Source organism: Eptesicus fuscus, chromosome 7, assembly GCF_027574615.1.
Source record: "Eptesicus fuscus isolate TK198812 chromosome 7, DD_ASM_mEF_20220401, whole genome shotgun sequence".
NCBI lineage: Eukaryota > Metazoa > Chordata > Mammalia > Chiroptera > Vespertilionidae > Eptesicus > Eptesicus fuscus.
In genome coordinates, this window is record NC_072479.1 from 200,601 (window position 1) to 223,026 (window position 22,426).

Consider the following 22,426-nt stretch of genomic DNA (forward strand, 5'->3'; position numbering starts at 1 on the left):
CATTATTTCTTCAAACAGGTTTTCTGTTCCTTTCTCAGTTTCCTCTCATTCTGGCACCCCTGTTATGCAGATGTTGTTTTGTTTCGTGTTATCCCAAAGTTCCCTTAGGCTCTCCTTTTTTTAAAGTTTTTTTTCCAGTTCCTGCTCTGCTTGGGTGTTTTTTCTACCTTGTCTTCTAACTCACTGATGCAGTCCTCAGCCTTTTCTAGTCTCCTGTGGATACTTTCCATTGTGTTCTTTATTGCAGCTATGCCATTCTTAATTTCTTCTTGATTTTTCTTCATTTCCTCTTTATACTTACACATAGTGTTTAATTTGTCTTTCATCCTTTTCAGCATCCTTATATCCATTGCTCTGAATTTTTTCTCCGACAAATTGCCTGCCTCCATTTCATTTATTTCCCTTCCTGGTGAATTTTCTTTTTCTTCCAATGGTGGTGGTTGTTGTTTTCTCCCCTTTTCTTTCAAATAGGTTTTATTTCTTTGTCTTCCCATTTTTACTCCCCATTGTTCCTTTGTGGTTGTTTCTGTGTATTAGATCAAACTTCTATGTCACCCAGATTTTTTTTGAGTTGGTCTTATATAGTAGATGTTTTGTTGGACCCAGTGCTGCAATCTCTCAGGTCTTCTGGACAGGTTATTCTAGGGATGCCCCCTACTTGGGATATTTGAGTTCTCTTGGTGTAGTTGGGTCTTGAATGTTACTGTCCCATTCATGGGTGGAGTCTCTTCTCACAGTGTCTGACTATGTGTTTCACTGTTTACTACAGTGACCAAACCACACAAAATACAACATGACAAGACACAACTTGAAGGGCACAATACACGAATGTACTCACAATACCAATAACCCCAATAAAAGTGATCACCAGAGATAAGAGAATTAGGAGAGAAAAAAATCAAAAATTATATTGAGAAAAGAAAAAAAGGTAAGAGAGAAAAGAAAAAGAAGAAAAAAGTAGGGGAGAAATATATATGGGGATAAAACACCACAAAACAAACAAATACACCCAAAACATGCAAACAACAAACACCCAGAAAAAAAGGGGGTGGGACAGAATCTGAAGAGGCAGAGCTTATATACAGAAAGTAAGGTTAAGGAATTGAATGAATAGGGGAAGGACTATAGTTCAGTACAGAGAAGATAAAAAGAGAATAAATGGTTAAGAACAAAAGTAAAAAGAAGAAAAACAAAAAAATCAATAAGTTAAAAAAAATAAGATAAAACAGAATTTAAAAAATTTTTCTATCCTATATATTCATCTATTTTCAAAAAAGGAGAATAGAAGAGAGATAAGATAGGCTTGGGTTTAATGAGTGAAACTAATTAAGTAATTAGGAGAAGAAGAAAGTGAGGGAGGAGAGGAAAAACAAAAGCATAAAAAAGTGGGCTAGTGAAGAAAGAGAAAAGAGAAGGGTGCATGGACTTAGAGCAGGGGAGAGGAAATTAGATATATGAGTAAATTTCTACAGAATACAGAGACTACAATAATAATACATCAATAAAGAAGGTCAATTTTTAACAAGGGTTAAAAAGAAAAGAGAGAGAAAAAAAACTAAAGTAGGGACAGAAAAAAAGATGAAAAAGGGAGAAGTGAGGAAGAAAAGGTTGGGGAAAAAATGAAAAAATAAGATAAAAAAATAAAAATAGAATGAAGAAAAATAATACAAATAAATAAAAGATTAAAAAAATTTTAAATAAGAGGTAAAAAATAAAAAAGTAAAGTGTCATTTGCTTCAGCTGAGTTTTAATGTCCATGGGGGCTGGTTTAAGACCCCACTCTATTGTTCTGTCTGCCACTTCTCAGTTTCCTGTTAGGTAGTCAGCACCATGTTGAAATTGCAAGTGATCCACCACTCTTCTGTTTGTGTCTATCTCCACAGCCTTGACTATAAAAAGGCAGGACTAATCTGCTCACTTTGTTTGTCTGCCTGCTATCAGTTTTAATTATTCAAGTGTCTATTTCTGACACGGGCTTTAGGTGGGGATGTTGCGGTATTGGTTTCAAGGACTAAAGGGTCCCTCAACCTAGTCCCCGAGTTCTCCCTGGAGCTATTCAGAGTTTTTGTTTTTTCTGCAAAGCTGGTTGTGTCTGCACTAGTTGCCCTGCAGCTGCTGGCAGGGGCTGATTCTTAAGGAGAAAAATGGCTGCTTAGATTCGGAGGATCTGGAATGTGTCCGTGCCAGATTCCTGGTTACCTTTCCCTGTCCTGCTCCTCTCCACAGCCTCCCCTCAGCCTCCACAAAACTGCACCTCCATCTGCATCACAGCCTTCATGAGTGTTTGTAATTGAAAGATCCTATGAACTGGGTTTAGCGAATAAAAGCAAGGAAAATACAGATGCAAAACAACTGTGATACTGTGAGTTTCTCCCTCCCTCCCCCTGAACTGCAAGGCTTAGGCAGTTCTTCAGGCTGTCTTTCTGGGCACAGCTTCTCGCGGCTGTGAACTTAGATCTAGATTCCCTGGCCACCAACAGCCCTGTGCACCTCCCTTCCACAGTTGGGTATTACACATGTCCCCAAGGGACGTGGACTTGGTGCAGTACTGGTTCCTTCTGACCCTCTTGTCCCAGTGGTCACGCATCTCTCTCTCCAGCCCAGATCCCCAATCCTCATTCTCCAGACATCCTCTGTCCTTTCTGGCCAAGGAGTGTCTCACCAGTTGTATTTAATTTGCCAATTCCAGGTGGATGTTATTTGACTTAGTTGTTCCTTCTATCTGCACAGTGAGAAGGCAAAGGACATGTCCGCCTGTTCAGCTGCCATTTTGAAACTCCCAAACTGAGTCCTTTCCTTTCTTTATTGAATGCCCACTATGCACTATGCAGAGTGTATTGGAAACAGTTGAAATTACACAGTGCCCATAGTTGGATGTCAGTTTAGACACTAAGGCTCTGTCTGAGATGTGCATTCAGGAGATTTAGTGCCCTTTAAATTAATGACTAAGAGGGGTGAGCAAAGCAGGGATGGGAGGAAGGAAGAGGTGACTTGCCAGACAATTGCAACAGAGGCCTCAGAAGATCTTAAGGGGACCTCTGGGCCTGGATGACTGACCCTTCAGAGCTATTTTACTTTGAGGCAAGGTGTTAAAGACTTTATATCTGCTCCTTGTTTGGTCACTGACTAGGGATCGGGCCAGCTTTTCTAGCTGGGGTAAATTCCTGGAGAAAGACTCAGAGGGGAACTGTCAACCACTAACACTCCCCTCCACCTGGGGAATGGTGTCTGTCCTGCAGGAGTCTGAATAATGCACTCACTCACAGAAGAGACAGTTCTTCCCCACATTAGAATATAATGAATCAAATATTTTAATAGCTTTGTGTACAAAGTGCCTGAGGGGAGCCAGGACAGGCTTTCCAGTCTTAACCTAAAAACAAAAGGCCAAAGTGAGAAGCAATAATCATTTTTTTGTTTGTTTGTGATTAAAGAACAGCTCTTCGGGAAGCTCTGATTCAGGGGGCAACCCAATTAATATTCTGATTAGGGCACAAAGGCAAGGGATATGCATGAGAAAGGGAAAGAAAGGCAGTTTTACTGGTGCAGATAGGCTAAACTTGTGTCACTAATGCTAAACAATGTTTTAAATTTTGATCTGGTAGTCATCAGGCCCTTAGTCATATTACTGCTTTCTTGTTATTTTGCAAACAATTCATTGGAATACACTGTTGCTTTAGTCCCAGTCCAAAGGTTATTTTGCATTGTTTGAACATTCCAAAGGTTTGAGGCATAAGACTTGCAAGACAGTTTTTCTGGCATGACAGCTCTGACTTCATTTTAAAGCGGCTCTCATTATTTGTTTATACCAGGAAGTTAAGGGCATGGAGAGAAAGGAGAGTGATTGTGAGAAACTTTTAGGCAGTAGAATTGACAGACCTCAATTTGGGGGGCAGCGGGGGGAGCTGAAAAGGAGGAGCAAGGGGACATCAGTCTTCTGATCTGCAATGCTTGGTGAATATTGTGCCATTTGCCAGGAGGGCGAACCTTGGTGGGGGTGGGGTGGAAGAAAACGGGGCATTCCTCTGATGAGTTAAGAATGGAGACATGTGGGACAAGGAGAGTGGGTGTGTAGCCTAGTTCTCATTTCTAGCCCTAGAGCTTTGTTAGCCAGGCTTTCCATACATCTCCCTCCAAGACTTGGCTCCTTGGAAACAGAACTGATCACATGAACGTGCTTTTCCCTTTGCTTACCCTTAACTGTCTGTGGTGTATTTTCACAGAAGTCCCACCAAGGCTGACTCATGAGAGCGCTTCCCAGGAGTGAGGTCATGCAGTGCTGAAGAACTTCCAGCCAAGGGCCTGGAGATTTTGGAGTGATCACTAATGGGCAAGGTGTTTGGGTTCCTAAAGAAATTTGCCATCAGTCCTAGCTGAGTCTCAGCAGACCCTGTTGAGAAGAAGCAAGAAAACAGCAACATGAAGAAGAGGGAGCAGCTACCAAAACACTTGGGTGCCTGGAACTGCCCTCAGGGTCATTACCTCCCATTTTTCTATTTTTGACTATTTAGAAATGTTTTGTTTGCTCACTATACTCTGAAGCAGTAGAGCTTTGTGGTTAATGACTCCCGATTCCTTGTGCCATCATTTCTGCATTTTTAAATGGGAATAATCATAGTACTGAGAGCATACAGTTGTTGAGAGAATAAATGAGATAATCTGTGGAAATTTCTTTAGACCAATGGTTGGCATATAGTAGCAGTTATTTCCTGTCTTTACTGTTGTACCTGTGTGCAAGTATGTCTAGAAGCAAGTGCTTCCGCTGATTCAGGAGTGTATATCTGTGATTACCTGCTACCCTTGGATTTTTACGTTCTTATTGCCCTATTTTATGTACACCAAAGCCCTTTCCACAGGGATCCTGATATTAATGGTACTTGCTCCCTCTTTATTTTTTTAAACCCACACCCAAAGATATGCTTTTACTGATTTTGAGAGAGAGAGAGAGAGAGAGAGGAGAGAGAGGAGAGAGAGAGAGAGAGAGAGAGAGAGACCTACAATGTGGTATGTGCCCTCACTGAGAATTGAACCCACAACCTTCAGGATAAAGCTCTAACCAACCAAACCACCCTCTTAAATTATTCACCTTTGTGGGGTCTGTGGAACCCAAGGCTGTGTTTGGTTGCAAGTGGGTTAGAGAAATGCCATCTTTTGGTTGTCTCATAAGTTCCTTTTGGCTTCCAGCCCCTGGAGGTGAATTTAGATTAGTGGATTTCTCCTGAAGCTTTCTTCTGATTTCTCTAACCATGAAGTGGGAACTGGGTAGGCCCTTTCCACTGTAATCTAAAATTACTCTTATCCCTGAGCCCTGTAGATGCCCATTGTGACTCAACTCTGGCAGGAACTCATAATTCTCCCAGCTACACGTTCTGTAACGTTTCTCACTTTTCCTTTGCTCATACAACAATGGCTTGTACTACACATTTGACAATGAGTAATACAACTGTTGTGACATCTCTCTTTCCTAATGGATGATTAAACTTTTATTACTATTTCACTTTTCAGAGTTCATGCTTTATCTTTTCTCCCCAATTATTTTGCAAGCTCCCTAGTGATTTCTTTATGCCTCTGAGAGTACTTTATAAGATTTCATATCCTTAAGAAGATTCTAGAAGAACATATGACTTCTGTTAAATCCCTTAGCTAGTCCTCGTCCTCAGTATTTTTTTCTCTTTTCTTACAGGCCCAGTTGGTTTACACAACATTGGACAGAGCTGTTGCCTTAACTCCCTGATCCAGGTGTTGATTATGAACATGGGTTTCACCCAGATACTGAAGAGGTAAGACTATTATTCAGGCTATCCTACCTAATAAAACAGTAATATGCAAATTGACCACACCTTCGCTATGCCTAAGCCGTGCCCACCAGACCTGCCCACCAGCCAAGCCACGCCCACCATCCAATCAGAGCGAGTATGCGAATAAACCCGACCAAGATGGCAGGTAATTTGCATACATAGGCGCCCAGAGCTGACCCATGCCATCGGAGGCGGGGAGCTGGGTGTCCGCTCAGGCTCCAGGCCAAAAGCCACCACCAGCGGGTTTTGGCCTGGTGCACGAGCAGATGCCCTTCCATCGGAGGCGGGGAGCTGGTTGTCTGCTCCGGCACCGGGCCAAAAGCCTGGGGTGGCGGCTTTTGGCCTGGTGCACGAGCGGACACCCTTCCATCAGAGGCAGGGAGCTGGGTGTCCGCTCCAGCACCAGGCCAAAAGCCTGTGGTGGCGGCTTTTGGCCTGGTGCAGGAGCGGACCCCTTCCATCGGAGGCAGGGAGCTGGGTGTCCACTCAGGCTTCAGGCCAAAAGCCACCAGCCGCAGCTTTTGGCCTGGTGCAAGAGCGGACCCCCTGCAATCGATCCCAGGTAGCTGGGCATTGCTTCGGCCTGGTACACCAGTGGACCCCCTGCGATTGATCACCTGGGCAGGGAGCTGGGGGTCTGCTTTCAGCCTGGGCAGGAGTGGACCCCCTGCGATTGATCGCAGGGAGCTGGGGGTCTGCTCCTGCCCAAGAGGCTTTCGGTCTGGGCAGGCCTGGGCAGGGGCTGAGCCGGTGATCATAGGGAGCTGGAGGTCCCCTTCCCAGGTCTAAAGTTTCAGCCAGAGGCTTTAGGCCTGGGCAGGGCCCAGCCCTCCATTGGTGTGAACTATAGAGGAAACACCTTTTCTGACTGCACATTGGCTAAGCTTCCTGTATGCCACTGGTAATATTCTTAGTAACTTGGGTAATAAGAATCCAAAAGGTGATCTAGGGTTTTTCCACCACACTTCTGGAGAAAAAAACGAAGGTCTGCTGCTGGAGGGGCTAAGAAATATCATATCCTGCCCTAGACGGTTTGACTCAGTGGATAGAGCCTAAGCCTGCAGGCAGCAGGGTCTGGGTTTGATTCTGATCAAAGGCATGTACCTAGGTTGCAGGCTCCTCCCTGGCCGGGGCCCAGATCAGGGCTCATGCAGGAGGCAACCAATCAAAGTGTTTCTCTCTGTCTTTCCCTTTCTCTTCACATTCTCTAAAAGTCAATGGAAACATATACTCAGAATAAAAAAAAAAAAAAAGAAAGAAAGAAATGTCATATCCAATGAAAGACACATCTTGAAAATGCCTAAAGAAAGTTGTCATTTTTTCTTGGTGAAGGGACTGGAGTCCGTGTTGATGAAAACACCTTGGTGGCTGCGGTGACTGACAGTGGCTGCAGCAGTGGGGTGATGGGGCTGGTACCTTCCCCTGACCAGCCCGGTTGCCTCCCACAAAGGGAGGCCAGACTGTGGCTTAGGTACACTCCCTGTGGGGCGCAGGCCTAAGCCATCAGTAGGACATCCCCTGAGGGCTCCCAGTATGTGAGAGGGGGCAGGTTGGGCTGAGGGACCCCCGACCCCCAGTGCACGAATTTCGTGCACCGGGCCCCTAGTCCTATCTAATAAAGAGAGAGTATGCTAATTGACCATCACATCCTCACAAATATGGTGGTGCCCACAGCCAATAAGGAGGGAATATGCTAATTGACTGCCACACTCTCAAAGATGGCAGCACCCACAGCCAGCAGATGGTGGTTCCCAGTCCCCTCAGCCCCCCAGCTGCCCAGGGCCAGCCTGAGGTGTAGGCAAGCCTTGGATGGCTGCTGCCCAGCCACCGAGGGCTGGCCTGAGGGATGACCAAATGACTGAACAAGCAAGCTGCGTGGGGTGACCAAGCTGGTGGGGGGAATGAGGGGTGACCATGCTGGCAGGGGGGGCAGTTGGGGGTGACCAGGCTAGCAGGGGAGGTAGTTGGGGGCAACTAGGCCAACAGGGTGGGGCAGTTGGGGGCAACAAGGCCAGCAGGGGGAGCAGTAAGAGGCGAACAGGCTGGCAGAAGGAGGTAGTTGGGGGCAACCAGATCGGGGGGGGGGGGGGGCAGTTAGGGGCAACCAGGCAGGCAGGCAGGTGAGCGATTAGGAGCCAGCAGTATAGGATTGTGAAAAAGATGTACTGGATTAGAGAGGGTGCAGGCTGGGCTGAGGGAACCCCGCCCCCCCGTGCACAAATTTTGTGCACAGGGCCTCTAGTAAACATGTATAATCTTTTATGTTTTCAAACATTCAGTTATTCACAGTGACTTGGATTTTTTTTAGAATAATTTTTAACATTTTTCAATTACAGTTGACATTCAATGTTTTATTCAGGTATACAATATAGGGACTAGACAGTTATATAACTTACCAAGTGATCAACCTGATAAGTCTAGTACCCACCTGACAACATACATAGTTATTACAATACTAGGAACCCAGTTCGCGTGGCGCTGCCCACCCTCGAGTCACTGGTCCAGCCCTGCCTCACTCCCCGGGCCCCGCAGCAGCCATGGCTGCTGCTGATCAGGCCCCCCACCAGCACAGATGTGCGGAAGCCCCTGCCGCCCGCCTCCAATGCTGAGTGTGCAACCTCCTCCTGTCCAGTCAGCCCTGGTTAATAGCATATTTCTCTATCCTATCTAATAAAAGAGTGATATGCAAATTGACCATCACTCCAACACACAATATGGCCGCCCCCATGTGGTCAACGATGGCTGCCCCCATGTGGACACAAGATGGCCACCACAAGATGGCAAGCAGGGGAGGGCAGTTGGGAGGGACCAGGACTGCAAGGGAGGGCAGTTGGGGCCGATCAGACCAGCAAGGGAGGGCAGTTAGGGGTGACCAGGTCGGCAAGGGAGGGCAGTTAGGGGAGACCAGGCCTGCATGGGAGGGCAGCTTGGGGGGACCAGGCCTGTAGGGGAGGGCAGTTGGGGGCAACCAGGCAGGCAGAGGAGGGCAGTTGGGAGTGGCCAGGCCAGCAGGGGAGGGCAGTTGGGAGTGACCAGGTCTACAAGGGAAGGCAGCTGGGGGGTGGGGGGTCAGGCCTGCAGGGGAGGGCAGTTGGGGGGGGACTAGGCCTGCAGGGGAGGGCAGTTGGGAGAGACCAGGCCCACAGGGGAAGGCAGTTAGGAGTGACCAGGCTGGCAAGGGAGGGAAGTTAGGGGTGACAGGGCCAGCAGGGGAGAGCAGTTGGGGGCGACCAGGCCTGCAGGGGAGGGCAGTTAGGGGCAACCAGGCTGGCAAGGGAGGGCAGTTAGGGGTGACCAGGCCGGCAGGGGAGGGCAGTTAGGGGCAATTGGGCAGGCAGGGGAGTAGTTAGGCATGAATCAGGCTGGCAGGGGAGTGGTTAGGGGGTGATCAGGCTGGCAGGCAGAAGCAGTTAGGGGCAATCAGGCAGGCATGCAGGTGAGTGGTTGGGAGCCAGCAGTCCTGGATTGTGAGAGGGCAGTCGGACATCCCTCATGGGGTCCCAGATAGGAGAGGGTGCAGGCTAGGCTCAGGGCCCCCCACCCCCCGCCCCATGCACGAATTTTATGCACTGGGCCTCTAGTTATATGTATAGATATAGATAATTGCCTGTACTCCTTATGCTGTACTTTACATCTCTCTGACTATTCTGTAACTACCAGTGAATATTTTTTTAATTCCTTTACCTTTTTCGCCAATTCTCCCAACCCCACTCCCATCTGGCAACCTCAAAATGTTCTCTGTATTTATGAGTTTTTCTGCTTTGTTTGTTTTAGAATCCACATATAAGTGAAACCAGAAGATATTTATCTTTCTCTGTCTGATTTATTTCACTTAGTATAATTCACATCCATATTGTCACAAATAGTAAGATTTAATTCTTTTTTATGCCAAGTACTATTAAATTGTGTGTGTGTGTGTGTGTGTGTATATATATATATATATATATATATATATATATATATACCACTTCTTTATCCCTTTTTCTTTTTTAAAAAAATTAAATTTATGGGGGTCACATTGGTAAATATGATCATACAGGTTTCAGGTGTGGGTGTTTATGTTGCAACATCTGTTTATTGCACTGTGTGCCCATCACCCAAAGTCAACTCATCTTCCATCACCTTATATTAGGTACCTTTAACCCCCATCCTCCCCACCACTTTCCTTCTGGCTACCACCACACTACTGTTTGTGTCCATGAGTTTCAGTTTTATATCCCACATATGAGTGGAATTATATGGTTCTTAGATTTTTCTACCTGACTTATTTTACTTAGCAGAACATTTTTAAGGTCCATACATGATGTCACTAATGGCAGTATTTCATCTTTTCTTATGGCTGAGTAGTATTCCTTGTGTATATGTATCACATTTTCTTTATCCAGTCCTCTGTCACAGGACACATTGGTTGTTTCCATGCCTTGGCCACTGTGAACATAGAGTGCATATATCTTTATGAATACATGTTTTGAGGGTTTTTTTGGGGGGGTATATAAGCAGGAGAGGGATTGCTGGATCACATGATACTATATTCTTAATTTTTTGAGGAATCGCCAGACTGTTTTTCATAATGGCTGTACCAGTCTACATTCCCACCAGCAGTGAATGAGGGTTCCCTTTTCTCCACAATTTCTCCAACACTTGTTATTACTTGTCTTGTTGCTAATAGCCATTCTAAAATGTGTGAGGTAGTATCTCATTGTAGTTTTGATTTGCATTTCCCCAATTGCTAGTGAGGTTGAATATCTTTTCACACATCTATTGACTGTTTGTATGTCTTCTTGGGAGAGATGTCTGTTCAAGTCCTCTGTCCATTTTTTGATTGGGTTGTTTGTTTGATGCTGCATTTTATGAGTTTTTTTATATATTTTGGACATTAAACATTTGTTGGAGTTATTGTTTGCAAATACCATTTCCCATTTGATCAGCTACCTCTTTTTGTCGTCGGTTTCTTTTGCCATGTAGAAGCTTTTTAGTTTAATGTAGTCCCATTCACTTATTTTTGCTTTACTTCCCTTTGGGGTTAAGTTCATAAAATGTTCTCTATGACCAAAATCAGGTGATGGTCTTCTGGGATCTCCTTGTAAGTAACTATCAGCTTTTCTCTTTCTGCTTTAAGATTCTCTGTCTTTAACCTTTGGGATTTTAATTACAATGTGACTTCATGTGGGCCTCTTTGAGTTCATCTTGTTTTAGGACTCTAGGACTCTCAGTGCTTCCTGGGCTTGTGTGTCTATTTTCTTTGCCAAGTTAGGGAAGTTTTCTGTCATTATTTATTCACATAAGTTTTCAATCTTTTTCTCTCTTCTGCTATCACTATGAAGTGAATATTAGTACACTTGATGTTGTCCCAGAGGCTCCTTAAATTATCCTAATTTTTGTTTTGCTGTTCCAATTGTTTTAAAAATTGTTGTCTTCAAAATTGCTTCTTTGAACTTCTGCTTCTAATCTACTGTTGATTCCTTCTAATGTATTCTTAATTTCAGATATTGCATTCTTAACCTCTTTTTAAAGATGTTTTCTCTCTCCATTTATGTTTCCTGACTCCTGTTGAAGTTCTCAATGAGATCATTGAACACCCATATAACCAGTGTTTTGAACTCTGCATTTGGAAGATTGCTTGTCTCCATTTTACTTAGTTCTCTTTTTTTTTTTTTTTTTTTTTTTTGAGTTTTGTCCTTTTTTCATTTGAAACATGTTTCTTTGTTTTCTCATTTTGGCTGTTGTTAGGTCTGATCAAACAATTGAATCGATACTCCCTCCTCTGGGAACTGACCTTTAGGCCATTTCACAATGGACATTCCACTTGCTTAGACCACATTCCACTTGCTAAGACCATTATCTCTCCTTTCTGGAGTTTCCCAGAATACGAACCTCCACAGAGAATTCTCCACCCAGAAAAAGCCCACCTAGAGTCCTTTAAAAACCTCTGACTCCCTGTCTTTCGGTTTTGGTGCCATTTTGGGTTTCAGCCCACCTGGTATCCAGATGACCTAATAAATTTATAATTCCTTACCACTTTGGTCTCCTTCGGTGACCATAACATTTGGTGCCGAAACCCAAGGGGGTTCCACAGGGATGGGGAGCCATCACCCTGGCTTCAGACACCACGAATTTGCTACTCGGAAAGCAGTAAGCAGTGGCAGCTCAACCTGGGCTTTGCCACCAAATCCTACTGAGGTGACATGATAGCCAGCCTCAATTAGGCCTCCCTCCCTTATGGACTCACCGCTCCCCACACCCCCACCCCCGAGCCAGCAAAAGAGAATGCTGGATCAAGAAACTCTCTTTCTCCATTGCTGATCCTCCATTCCACACTGGCCAATCTTCTCTAGGTCATTGACATTCCATAAATTCCCTCATCTCGAGTCTTCTGCCTATTCTCTCTCACTGACTTCTCAAAAGTCTCTGGTCTTGAAAGTCCTAGTGCTAGGCCAAAAGACTCCTCAGCCATTTGGCTTTGTGTCCTTCTGGATTGGGGATGCCCAGTCCAGAGGGTCACCTCTCATTTCTCGTGGTAGTTTGTTTAGCAGTGGGGATGCCTGCCCTAAGCAGTCACCTTTGGATTTGTGGTCTGTGACTCACCCTTCCTCTCTCATGGGCCATGCCACACTCCCTCTGCACACTCATGGGGAAGAGCATACCCAAGCACCTCATTTTCTTTTGTAACACTGTTTGGCCACAATATAAACTAGCCTCAATGGCCTGAAAATGGCACTTTCAATTTTAATACACTGAGCAATTTAATTTCTGTCACTGTAATGAAAAATGGTCAGAGATTCCCTATGTCCAGGCCTTTTGCATCCTCCAGTCCCAATCCTCTCTGTCAGTCCTCTACCCATCAGATCCTTCTCCTTCACACAAATCATCACACCCCTACACTTCTGATGCTAAATGTACTTTTGACCCAGCAGACCACCAACTTCCATCCCCTTACGAGTTCCATCCCTCATCTGCAGTAGATTCACAAAATACAGACCCTCCTAACAGCAACCACCTTCTCCCCAGGCCCCTGAGAGCCCAAATCCCGAGAACCTGAATTCTAATACAGCCTTTTCCCTAACACTCAAGCAACGCAAAGACTGCCTTCCTCAATAGCCACTTCTGTTCCCATACCCATTCCACCCCTGAGGGAGGTAGCAGGAACTGAGGGCATAGTCCAAGTCCACATCCCATCCTCTATGTTCAACCTCACACAGATTGAGAGGTGTCTCAGGTCTTTTTCCACTGACCTGACCAAGGAATTGAGTACCTGACCCAGTCCTATCACCTGTCCTGGCATGACATTTAAGTCATCCTGTCTTCCTCTTTAACCCCAGAGGAGAAGGAGTGCATTTGGATATCAAATCAGGACCATGCCAATATCCTCCATAGACAGGATGTGGCAGCAAACCCTGTTGGTACTGATGCATTCCTCAGAACTGACCCAAGATGAGACTATCAGGTTATCTCTCCAGGGCACGAGCTCTGTAGCCATATAATTACCTGTCTCATTGCCAGACTCAAAAAAGGTTGCCCATAAAGTGGTCAACTATGACAGATGTAATGAAATCACTCAGGGCCCTGACGAAAACCCAGTTCTCTTCCTCTTTTGCCTCACGAAGGCCTTACAGAAATTTATCATCTTAAACCCACCTCCCCAGAGGGAACTCTTCCTCTGAACACCCATTTTATATCCCATTCAGCCCCTGACATATGCTGCAAACTTCAAAAAATAGACACAAGTCCACAAACCCCTCAAAAAGATCTTGTTAACCTAGCCTTTAAGGTCTTTAATAATAGAGATGAGGAGACCCAAATCCAAAACAAAGGCAATATCAGGCCAAGGCTGAGGCCCAGAGGAGGCTTTCCAGCTCCTAGCCACCACTCTCATGAACCCTAAACAAAGTGCCGGTCCTCCAACCAAGGGTAAGTCAGGGGCCAAACCTCCTCCGGGTCCATGCTTCAAATACAACAAGGAAGGACAATAGGGCAAGTCCTGCTCAAACCTGAGACCCCCGCCTGAACCATGTCCAAGGTATGGAAGGGAAGGCCACTGGAAATCAGACTAGTCTGGCCCCTCCAGGTTGGACCTTGGACAGTCCAGGCAGGCCACCTTCTGGGTCCAGTTTGGAGTTCCCAGACCTCCTGGGACTGGCCACCAAAGACTGAAGCTGCCCAGGCCCCAATAAGGCCCCGCAGACTTACATGACCAGGACAGGGCCTCGGGAAATGAGTGTGGAGGCAGGTAAGCCAAGCTCTTTTTCATTGACATAGGGATCACTTATTATGCCCTCCCCGAATTTGCTGGGAACCTTATCCTCCCCTCAGCCTCTATTATGTGGGTTGACGGACGAATTAATCTCACAGCCATTAGCCACCTCTCCTCTACACTGCATCTTACTAGACACTCCTTTTATCCACTCTTGTCTACATCAGTGCCGGGCCAGGACTACTGCACATCCCCTCATAAAATCCAGTTTTTCCAAATCATAGTCACCTGTCTCAGTTTCACTCTCACCCCACAGAGCTGAGCCAGTATCTTGGACCTTAAACACCTTATCCTCCATGACTGCGCCCTCCTCTAGATAAGAAATAGGCTCCTTTCTTGGGATCACTGAATACTTTTGCCTCTGGGTTCCCAAATTTAGTCTTCTTGCAAAGCCCTTCTATGACACATTGAAGAGAGCCCTCACTGAGCTTTTAGATCCCTACGTCAGCATTTTCATCCCTTTAATGCTATGAAACAACTCTTACCTCTCTGCCCTCTCAACCCCCTTCTCAATGAATACATTTCTTTACTACAAAATTGCAAACACTTACTTAACAGAAGCTGAACTCATTATCAGAAGCTGAACTCATTATCAGAAGCTGAACTCATTATCAGAAGCTGATACTATCAGAAGCTGAACTCATTATCATTCCTTATCATGTTATCTCTAAGGAAAAATGTGGCAGTTTTAAATCCAAGTGGCTGGAGACCTGGGAACAGGCTGCTGAGCCTGCTTCCTCCACTACCCCTCTCCCCCGACCCCCTTGGGCCTTTTCTCCAGCCTCATATGCCTATAGATAACTTTCCAAAGCCTTTGGTAACTTAAAGACTTTGGAGCATTGCAGGATTAAATGATAAACATCAAAATATTTTAAAATAACATAAAATACTGAAACACTGATTGCTAGACAAGTTTTAATTTGCCTGCTCTTGGCTCTTATTATAGAAGGTCTCTTTTACTTTGTTGAATGTATATTTTCTTTAAAGTAAGATTGTGTTTAAAGTGTGTTGATAAATGTCAATCTAAGAAATGCTGGTTGTTTACTTTTTGGCTAAAGCTGGTGTTGTTGGAGCGAACGCGAGCAAAGGACCACTGGAGCCCAGACCAAATTAAAATTTAGGGAGCCTTTATTAGCTGGGTGGCCGGCCGACTGGCGACTGCTCTGCCTTTCTCTATGCAGGGAGACCAGAGAGCAGCAGCGACCCTTTGTGTAGGACCGCTTTTAAGCACATTAACCACATCCGGTTTTTGCAGAACAAGTAACCCAAGACAAAACAGTTTTTCCCAAGCAACGTCAGGATCATGCCAATGACGATCATGTTATTCACAGGGTCATCCTGTTCTTCAGAAAGCTGACAGAGTTCTATGAGAGAAGGCCTACGTGCTGGGAAGGGGCCATGAGACCATATCTCAAGGCCTGGCCTGGTGTCAGCACTGACAACTCTGTCTGGGGCATAGTCCACGGCCTCTCTGGAAGCATGCTCAAAAATTCCCACTCTCTAACACTGGTTATTTGCGAATGGGTAGAAGGTTTGTTGTTCAGTGAGTCAGGACCCGATCACCTCTGACGTTCGAAGGGATCCCTTCTCTCCTAGTAAGCTAAAGCAGTCCTGCCCAGGCTCTCTCCTATTGCTTAAAGTCTTTATATCTAGACTTTATTTCCTCTGCTCATTCACAGTCCTTGACACTATTATTGAAATCATCAACAGGTCTTCCTGCTTGTTATTTAGGAATCTCTCTCCCCTTTTCTAGCCTTCTTAAAAGTCAGACACTGCAAAGGACACCAAGTCAGGAATGATCCCATAATACAGGGAGATAAACAGACCAGGAAGCCAAGGCAGCGGCTCAGAGGAAGCCTTTATCTCCCCTACTCTTAGCTATACCCCATATAACACTCTAATATACTCCAGAGGAACATCTGTCCCTATTAGCTCTTGGGGCTTCTCAGGAAGATCCATGGTTAAAATTTCGGGGAAAATATATCCTTCCCCAAGGACAGGCCTATGATATCTTATGGGCTATTCACAATTCCCTACATATAGGATACATTTACAACTCCTGAAACTCCTCATTGCATGTCCTAGCCTAGCCTTCCTACTGCAAGATATCACCAAAACCTGTTCTTGTTATTCTCTCTCCAAGGACAGGTTAGACCTCCTTCTTTCTCCACTCATCAGGCAAGAGGCCAAATCCCTGGACAAGACTGGCAAATTGACTTCACTCACATGCCCCCTAGAAAAAGAACCAAATACCTCTTAACCCTCATAGAACCTTCTCTGGATGTGTAGAAGCCATTCCCCACTATGTCTGACCTACCTCATTAAGAATCATATAATGGACTTGCTTTCATATCTCAAATGACCCAACAGGTCTCCTCCACTCTGAACATCCAGTGGAACTTACACCCCCTCCTACTATCCCCAACCTTCAGACAAGGTAGAAAAGGCAAATTCCTTAATTAAGTCTAACCTAATTAAATTAACTCTCATAACTAAAGAACCTTAACTACTCTCCTACCTCTAGCCCTTATGCACATCAGGGCAACCTTCCTGTGCACGCTCCTTTCTTAGTTCATTTGAGCTTATGTATAAAAAACCCTTCTTATTAGGCAACCTCCCGCCCACAGAGACCCCGCTAGGAGACTATGTCCCCATTTTAAATCTCATCCAACAATTACTGAGAGAACATGCTCATCAGATTCTCCCTCAACCTTTTATGGGAGACACCCCCACTACTCCTCACATCCAAGGGACTAGGTCCTCCTAAAGGAAATCCATTAATAAGTTACAGCTCTGATGGCAAGGTCCTTATAATTACCCCAAGAGCAGCTAAACTATCGGGGCATACCCCATGGTTCCACCTTTCCAGATTAAAACCCATCTCAGGAACACCTCCATCACATGAGCTGGAGTCCCCTTGGTATTACAGCCATCTGATCAGGCCAACCAGACTCTACCTTACCTGCATCCCAGAAGAAGAGGATGAATGAGTGAGCACCCCTGCATGTGCTCCCTATGTATTAACCCTACCAATCCTGACTTCTCTGAAAGCCCACTTCCTCTCCCAATATATATACTCCAGGTCCTAGCTACTGCCCCCTCTCCCTTTGCATCAGGATTCTCACCTTTCTATGGGACTCCCTTCTATAAGGGGACTTTGATTACCCATGGGAAGAGACTTCCTTCTTTCTAGACCCTGAACATACCCTTCCCCACCTTGGGACAATCCCTGATCCTGAAAGCGGGGACTAGCTCTCCTCCTAATCCTATTCCAGCCTTTCTCTCCGATGCCCATAAGGAACTTTCTCGCCTCCACTCATTCAAATGAACACTTAACCTTACCCATTCCCTCCTAAACCAGACCAATCCAACCTTTGCCAGGGATTTCTGAATCTGGCTTTCCCACTGCTCTTCAGCATATACCACTATCCCTACACCAATCACAAGATGGAATCAGGTAAAAATCACTCTAGCTTATAAAAAGGAAAAGGGAACTACATTTCTCAAAAAGGCAGACACCCTTCTAGGTAATCATCCTATAGCCCAGACAATTTAAGCCTCCCTTCTTTTCTGTATTTGTATTCAATCTCTTGCTAAGGTAGCTCCTTCCTCCATCCCCATCAAAGGTCCTATTACTCTACACAGCCCACTAATTGCCCAAGCCCCTTTATGCTTTACAAGGTCACAGGGCAATATAACAATAAGCCATCTCCCATCATCAGCTTGCAACACCACAGTTAATGTAGAACTACCAAATGGCCACTGGTCCCAATGGGTTGACTACCAGGTCTTCCCAGAAGCCAGTGGTTATTTCCTACAGCCGGTCAGCTTTATTTCTTATCCACCCATTCCAGGCCCGAGGCTCCAACTGCTTCTTTCCTTCCCTTTCTCTTTTCCCTTGGATAACTCCCCATTCTATCATTCCCTCCCACTTTCACTGCAATAAAATCTCAACCACTCATCTGTCACCCCTTATTGGTAGTGCCATGGTGACTACCCTTTCAGCTTGGACTGCGGAACTGGGAAAAGGAACCTCATATCCTTTAGTCCACCTCTTCTCTCTATACCTTTCAGCTTGTCTCCATGATCAGGGATTCTTTTTCCTTTGTGGGGAGAACACATACATCTATCTCCCCACCAACTGGACAGGAACCTGTACTCTCATCTGTCTCTCACCCAATTTGGATGTAGCCCCAACAATCAGTCTTTACCTGTCTCAACTCACCATATCCAACACAAGAGGGCAGTTCAGATAATCCCTCTCCTAATAATCCTTGGCATCACAGCAAATGTTGGAACTGGAATAGAGGGTCTAACCACTGCTTTCTCCTATTTGAAATCCTGTCTCAGGACCTACAAGAAAACTCTAGATGCCTACAAAACTGGGAAAATAAGAACCTCACCCCAGGGTAACCTATCCTCCCCTTTAATATCACTAGTCAGGCAACTTAGACCCCTGATCTTTTTCTCCCTAAAGATAACATCTAGGCCTCAGTTGTATTTCAGCCCAAGGCCCAGAAAAACAGCAAAACCAGACAAGTGATGCTATGGCAACCTCAGGACCAGCTTTTACTCTCACGTCACTCAACAGGACCATTATTGAGCCTTCACCAACCAGTTTATTGGGGGGAATCATGCTGCTGAAACCCCTTGGTTAGCCCACTACTATCAAAGCCCATTCCCCTGTAATCTCGATGTCTCACCTCAGTAGGAAACAAATATGAAAGATATGACCTTCGTCCCTATTCCATAAAACAAAAAGGCTGGAATGTTAGGTCTGATCAAATAATTGAATCAATACTCCCTCCCCTGGGAACTGACCTTTAGGCCACTTCACAATGGATACTTTCTTAGACCACATTCTACTTGCTAACACCATTATCTCTCCTCTCTGGAGTTTCCCAGAATTTGGAACTGCACAGAGAATTCTCCACCCAGAAAAAGCCCACCTAGAGTCCTTTAAAAACCTCTGACTCCCTGTTTTTGGGTCCTGAAATCATTTTGGGTCTCAGCCCATCTGTTATTCATATGACTTAATAAATTTATAATCTCATACTACATTGGCCTCATGCATTCTTCCTTCAGCGACCCTAACAGCTGCCTCTCTGTGTATGTTTCTATGCATTAGGTACAACTGCTATGTCTCCTGGACTTGGCAAAGTAGACTTTTTTGGGGCCAGTAGTACAGTCTCCCTCATCACCTGAATTGGTGCTACAGGTGTATGATTGGTGTGGGTTGTTCCTTCCTGTTGTTGAGCCTTGATTGCTATTGGCACTACAGTGGGAGGGATTGACCCTTATGTTGATTGGTTGTGAGGTCTGGCCATGACTACCGTGGACAAGTTGTGCAGGATCTGACCAGATGAAGCAGGATCCACTTTAGCTGGCCTTTGGTGCCTGCTGGATTCACCCTTTTGGGTGTGTCATTTGTAGAGGTGGTTGGATAATGCTCTAGTGTGGAGTGAATCTGGTCACAAGGTGTGTTGGTTCTGGGGCCTCTTGGGAGGTTAGGCAAAGGTCAGCCGCTCCCTGTTCCCTGCCTGTGGCCACCTAGTATAAGCTACAACGTGATCTGCAGGTGGTTGACCCTTGTGCTGGGCTTGGAGGTTCCTGGGAGAGGCTGTTATGAACTGAAGCTTGCTTCTGCTAATGCTGGATTGGGGCTGCTTAGCAAGAGGATGGGCCATGCCAAAGGCCATATGCTGCTTGTTTGGGGTTTATGAACCTTTGAGACTCTTTAGGGAAGTCCTCAGCATGAGCCTGGATAGCTATTTGTTTAAAAAAGCTACTGGAATAGGCTTGGATGGGCCTGCAAGTTCAGTGTGTCAGGGTCTCAGGAAATCACCAGAGCAGGGCAAACAGTGTTAGCCAAGTTGATGGAGACTCAGATCTGGTGCTTGCCTGCACCTGCAAGGGGAGGAATCAGCAAACGAACAATGGCTTCTGCCAGCACTTCTTGCTGGGAAAGCTGCCCCTCCAGCCCTCACCCCAAAGCCAGATAATTCAGTTCTCTGTATGTCCCTGGTGCCTTCTGAGCTGCTGCCCCAGCAATAGAGCTCAGAGCCAGTGAGTCCATCAGCAGATAAATTTGTGAACTCCTGGGACTCCAGCAGCTGTCTCAGTCAGCCACAACCTCCATTAGTTTTCACATTTAGAAGTTATGAGGACTCCTCTTCCTGGCACTGGACCCTGTGCTTGGTGACCTTGTGTGGGACTGGGACCCTTTATACTTCAGGGGGACATGTGCAGCCAAGATATCCCTCCTGAATTTTAACCACCACATGTGGATGTGGGAACAGCCTATTCTGCAACTCTGCTCCTCCTAACAATCTCTACATGACTTTTTCTGTATATCATTAGTTAAAGGATTTTGTTCAGCTAGACTTCAGGCAGTTATCAGTGATGACTGTTCTGTAGTTTAGTTGTAATTTTGATGTGGTCACAGGAAGAGATGAGCATAGCATTTACCTATGCCACCATCTTGACTGGAAGTCCACAGTGACTTGGACTTTTAAAAGTCTTCTTTCAAATGTTACCAGAGACGAGTCTTGTTCTGCACATTTTGGACTACACATTCTAATCATCTGAGAAGTTTAAAATACAAATGCCTGGTACTACCCCCATATATTTGGTTTCATTTGGCCTATGATGGGAAACAGTCACTGGTACTTTTTAAAAATATATTTTTTTATTGATTTCAAAGAGGAAGAGAGCGGGAGATCGAAACATTAACGATGAGAGAGAATCATTGATCAGCTGCCTCCTGGCGTGGCCCCCTTACTGGGGATTGAGTCCGCAACCTGGGCATGTGCCCTGACTGGGAATCAAACCACAAACTCTTGGTTCATAGGTCAACGCTCAACCACTAAGCCATGCCGGCTGGGCCACTGGTCCTTTTTAAAAGATGCTCCAGGTGATTTAAAAGCGCAGTCAGGATTGACAGCCGATTTGATTAAAAAGAAATTGAGACTAGACCAGTGTCAAAGAGGAATAAATCAGCAAGCACATGCAAAAGTCTCTCAATTTTTTCAAACAAAGCAAACACAAATATGTATTATTACACATTCTTTTCTGCCCCATGTTTTCCATGTTTTTTCCCCCCTTCCATTGGCATGAACAATTTTGAGATACCTATAATTAAGTAAATGATTTCTAAAATGCACTGACATACCTTCATATTGCTCTTTCTTCCCAGGATATAGATGAGTATTTGCTTTTTCACTTTGGGGTGCTTCAGGATGGATATTGTGCTGCATGCCCTCTTTACTGTAGGCCCAGACAAGACCTACTGCATCTGCCTTTTATTTTAGTGTGATTGTCAGGCAGAGTGGAGAAAGAGGTGATGAGGCAGCAGTTGTGCTGATACCCTCTCAGGAGGTTAAAAACCATGGTGTTTTTTAATCTTGTCTGTACATTTAAATTATCTGGGAAACTGAAAAATTTTGATAACTGAGTTCCACCTCCAGAAATTCTGATTTAGTTATTCTACAGAGTGGCCTGGACATGGAGATTTTTGGAAGTTTCTTCAAGTGATTCTAGTATGCACCTAATATTGAGAACTGTTGTAACAGGAGGTTCATGGCTATTCTGATTTGGCAGGGTAACAGTACCAAGGAGAGTGGAAGAGCAGAGGAGAAATGTCCCCTTCCAGTTGCTCTTACTGCTGGAGAAGATGCAGGACAGTCGACAGAAAGCAGTGCGACCCATGGAACTCATCTACTGTCTCCAGAAGTACAATGTACCATGTAAGACAGTGCTCGCATCACTTGCTCCTGATCTAGTGCTCTAAAGGGTGTGGGAGATTGAGAAAGAAATAGGAAGAAAAAGGAGGGGGAAGGAGAAAGAGGGAGAAGGAGAGAGGGGAAGGAAGAGAGATGAGAGGGGAGAGGGAGAGGGACTAATAAAGTTAGGTAGACTGTGGACCCCTTGTATTGGAGGCATTTATGAAGATCTGAAATATTTTGAAGAGCCCCATTTACATATGCATAAATAATGTATTTGATTTATTTATGAATATATGACTTTCACACTCACTCTTTTTCTGCCTCTCAGTAGAATAAGTAAGCCTAAGAGTTTTCTCAAAGCTGATTCAGCTGAAGGTAAAGAATCCCAGGAAAACATAATAAAGGATTAATAAGGAGAAATCATTTTCTACAAAAGATAACTCATAAAATAGTTTTGTTTTTAAAGCCAGCTTTATTAAGATACGTCACATACTATAAAACTTACTCTTTTAAAAATATGTAATTCAGAAGTTTTAGCATACTCTCAGAGTAGTGCAATCATAACCACAATATACTTTTAGAACACTTTATCACCCCAAAAGTGACTCCATACCTCTTATCAGTCATTCACAATTCTGTTTTGTTTTCTTCTAGGT

General features: G+C 45.0%; 1 protein-coding gene across 1 annotated transcript in view; it reads left to right on the forward strand.

Moving 5' to 3' along the window:
• The first annotated feature begins 364 nt into the window (after positions 1-364).
• The window catches only part of USP18 (ubiquitin specific peptidase 18), a 67,165-nt gene continuing 45,103 nt past the window's right edge, over positions 365-22,426 (forward strand). Inside the window, exons 1-4 of the mRNA XM_054718657.1 lie at positions 365-2,362; positions 4,221-4,471; positions 5,681-5,777; positions 21,646-21,791. Coding sequence (XP_054574632.1) covers positions 4,417-4,471; positions 5,681-5,777; positions 21,646-21,791 — 298 coding nt within the window. The 5' untranslated portion in view covers positions 365-2,362; positions 4,221-4,416. The remainder of the gene's footprint in view (positions 2,363-4,220; positions 4,472-5,680; positions 5,778-21,645; positions 21,792-22,426) is intronic.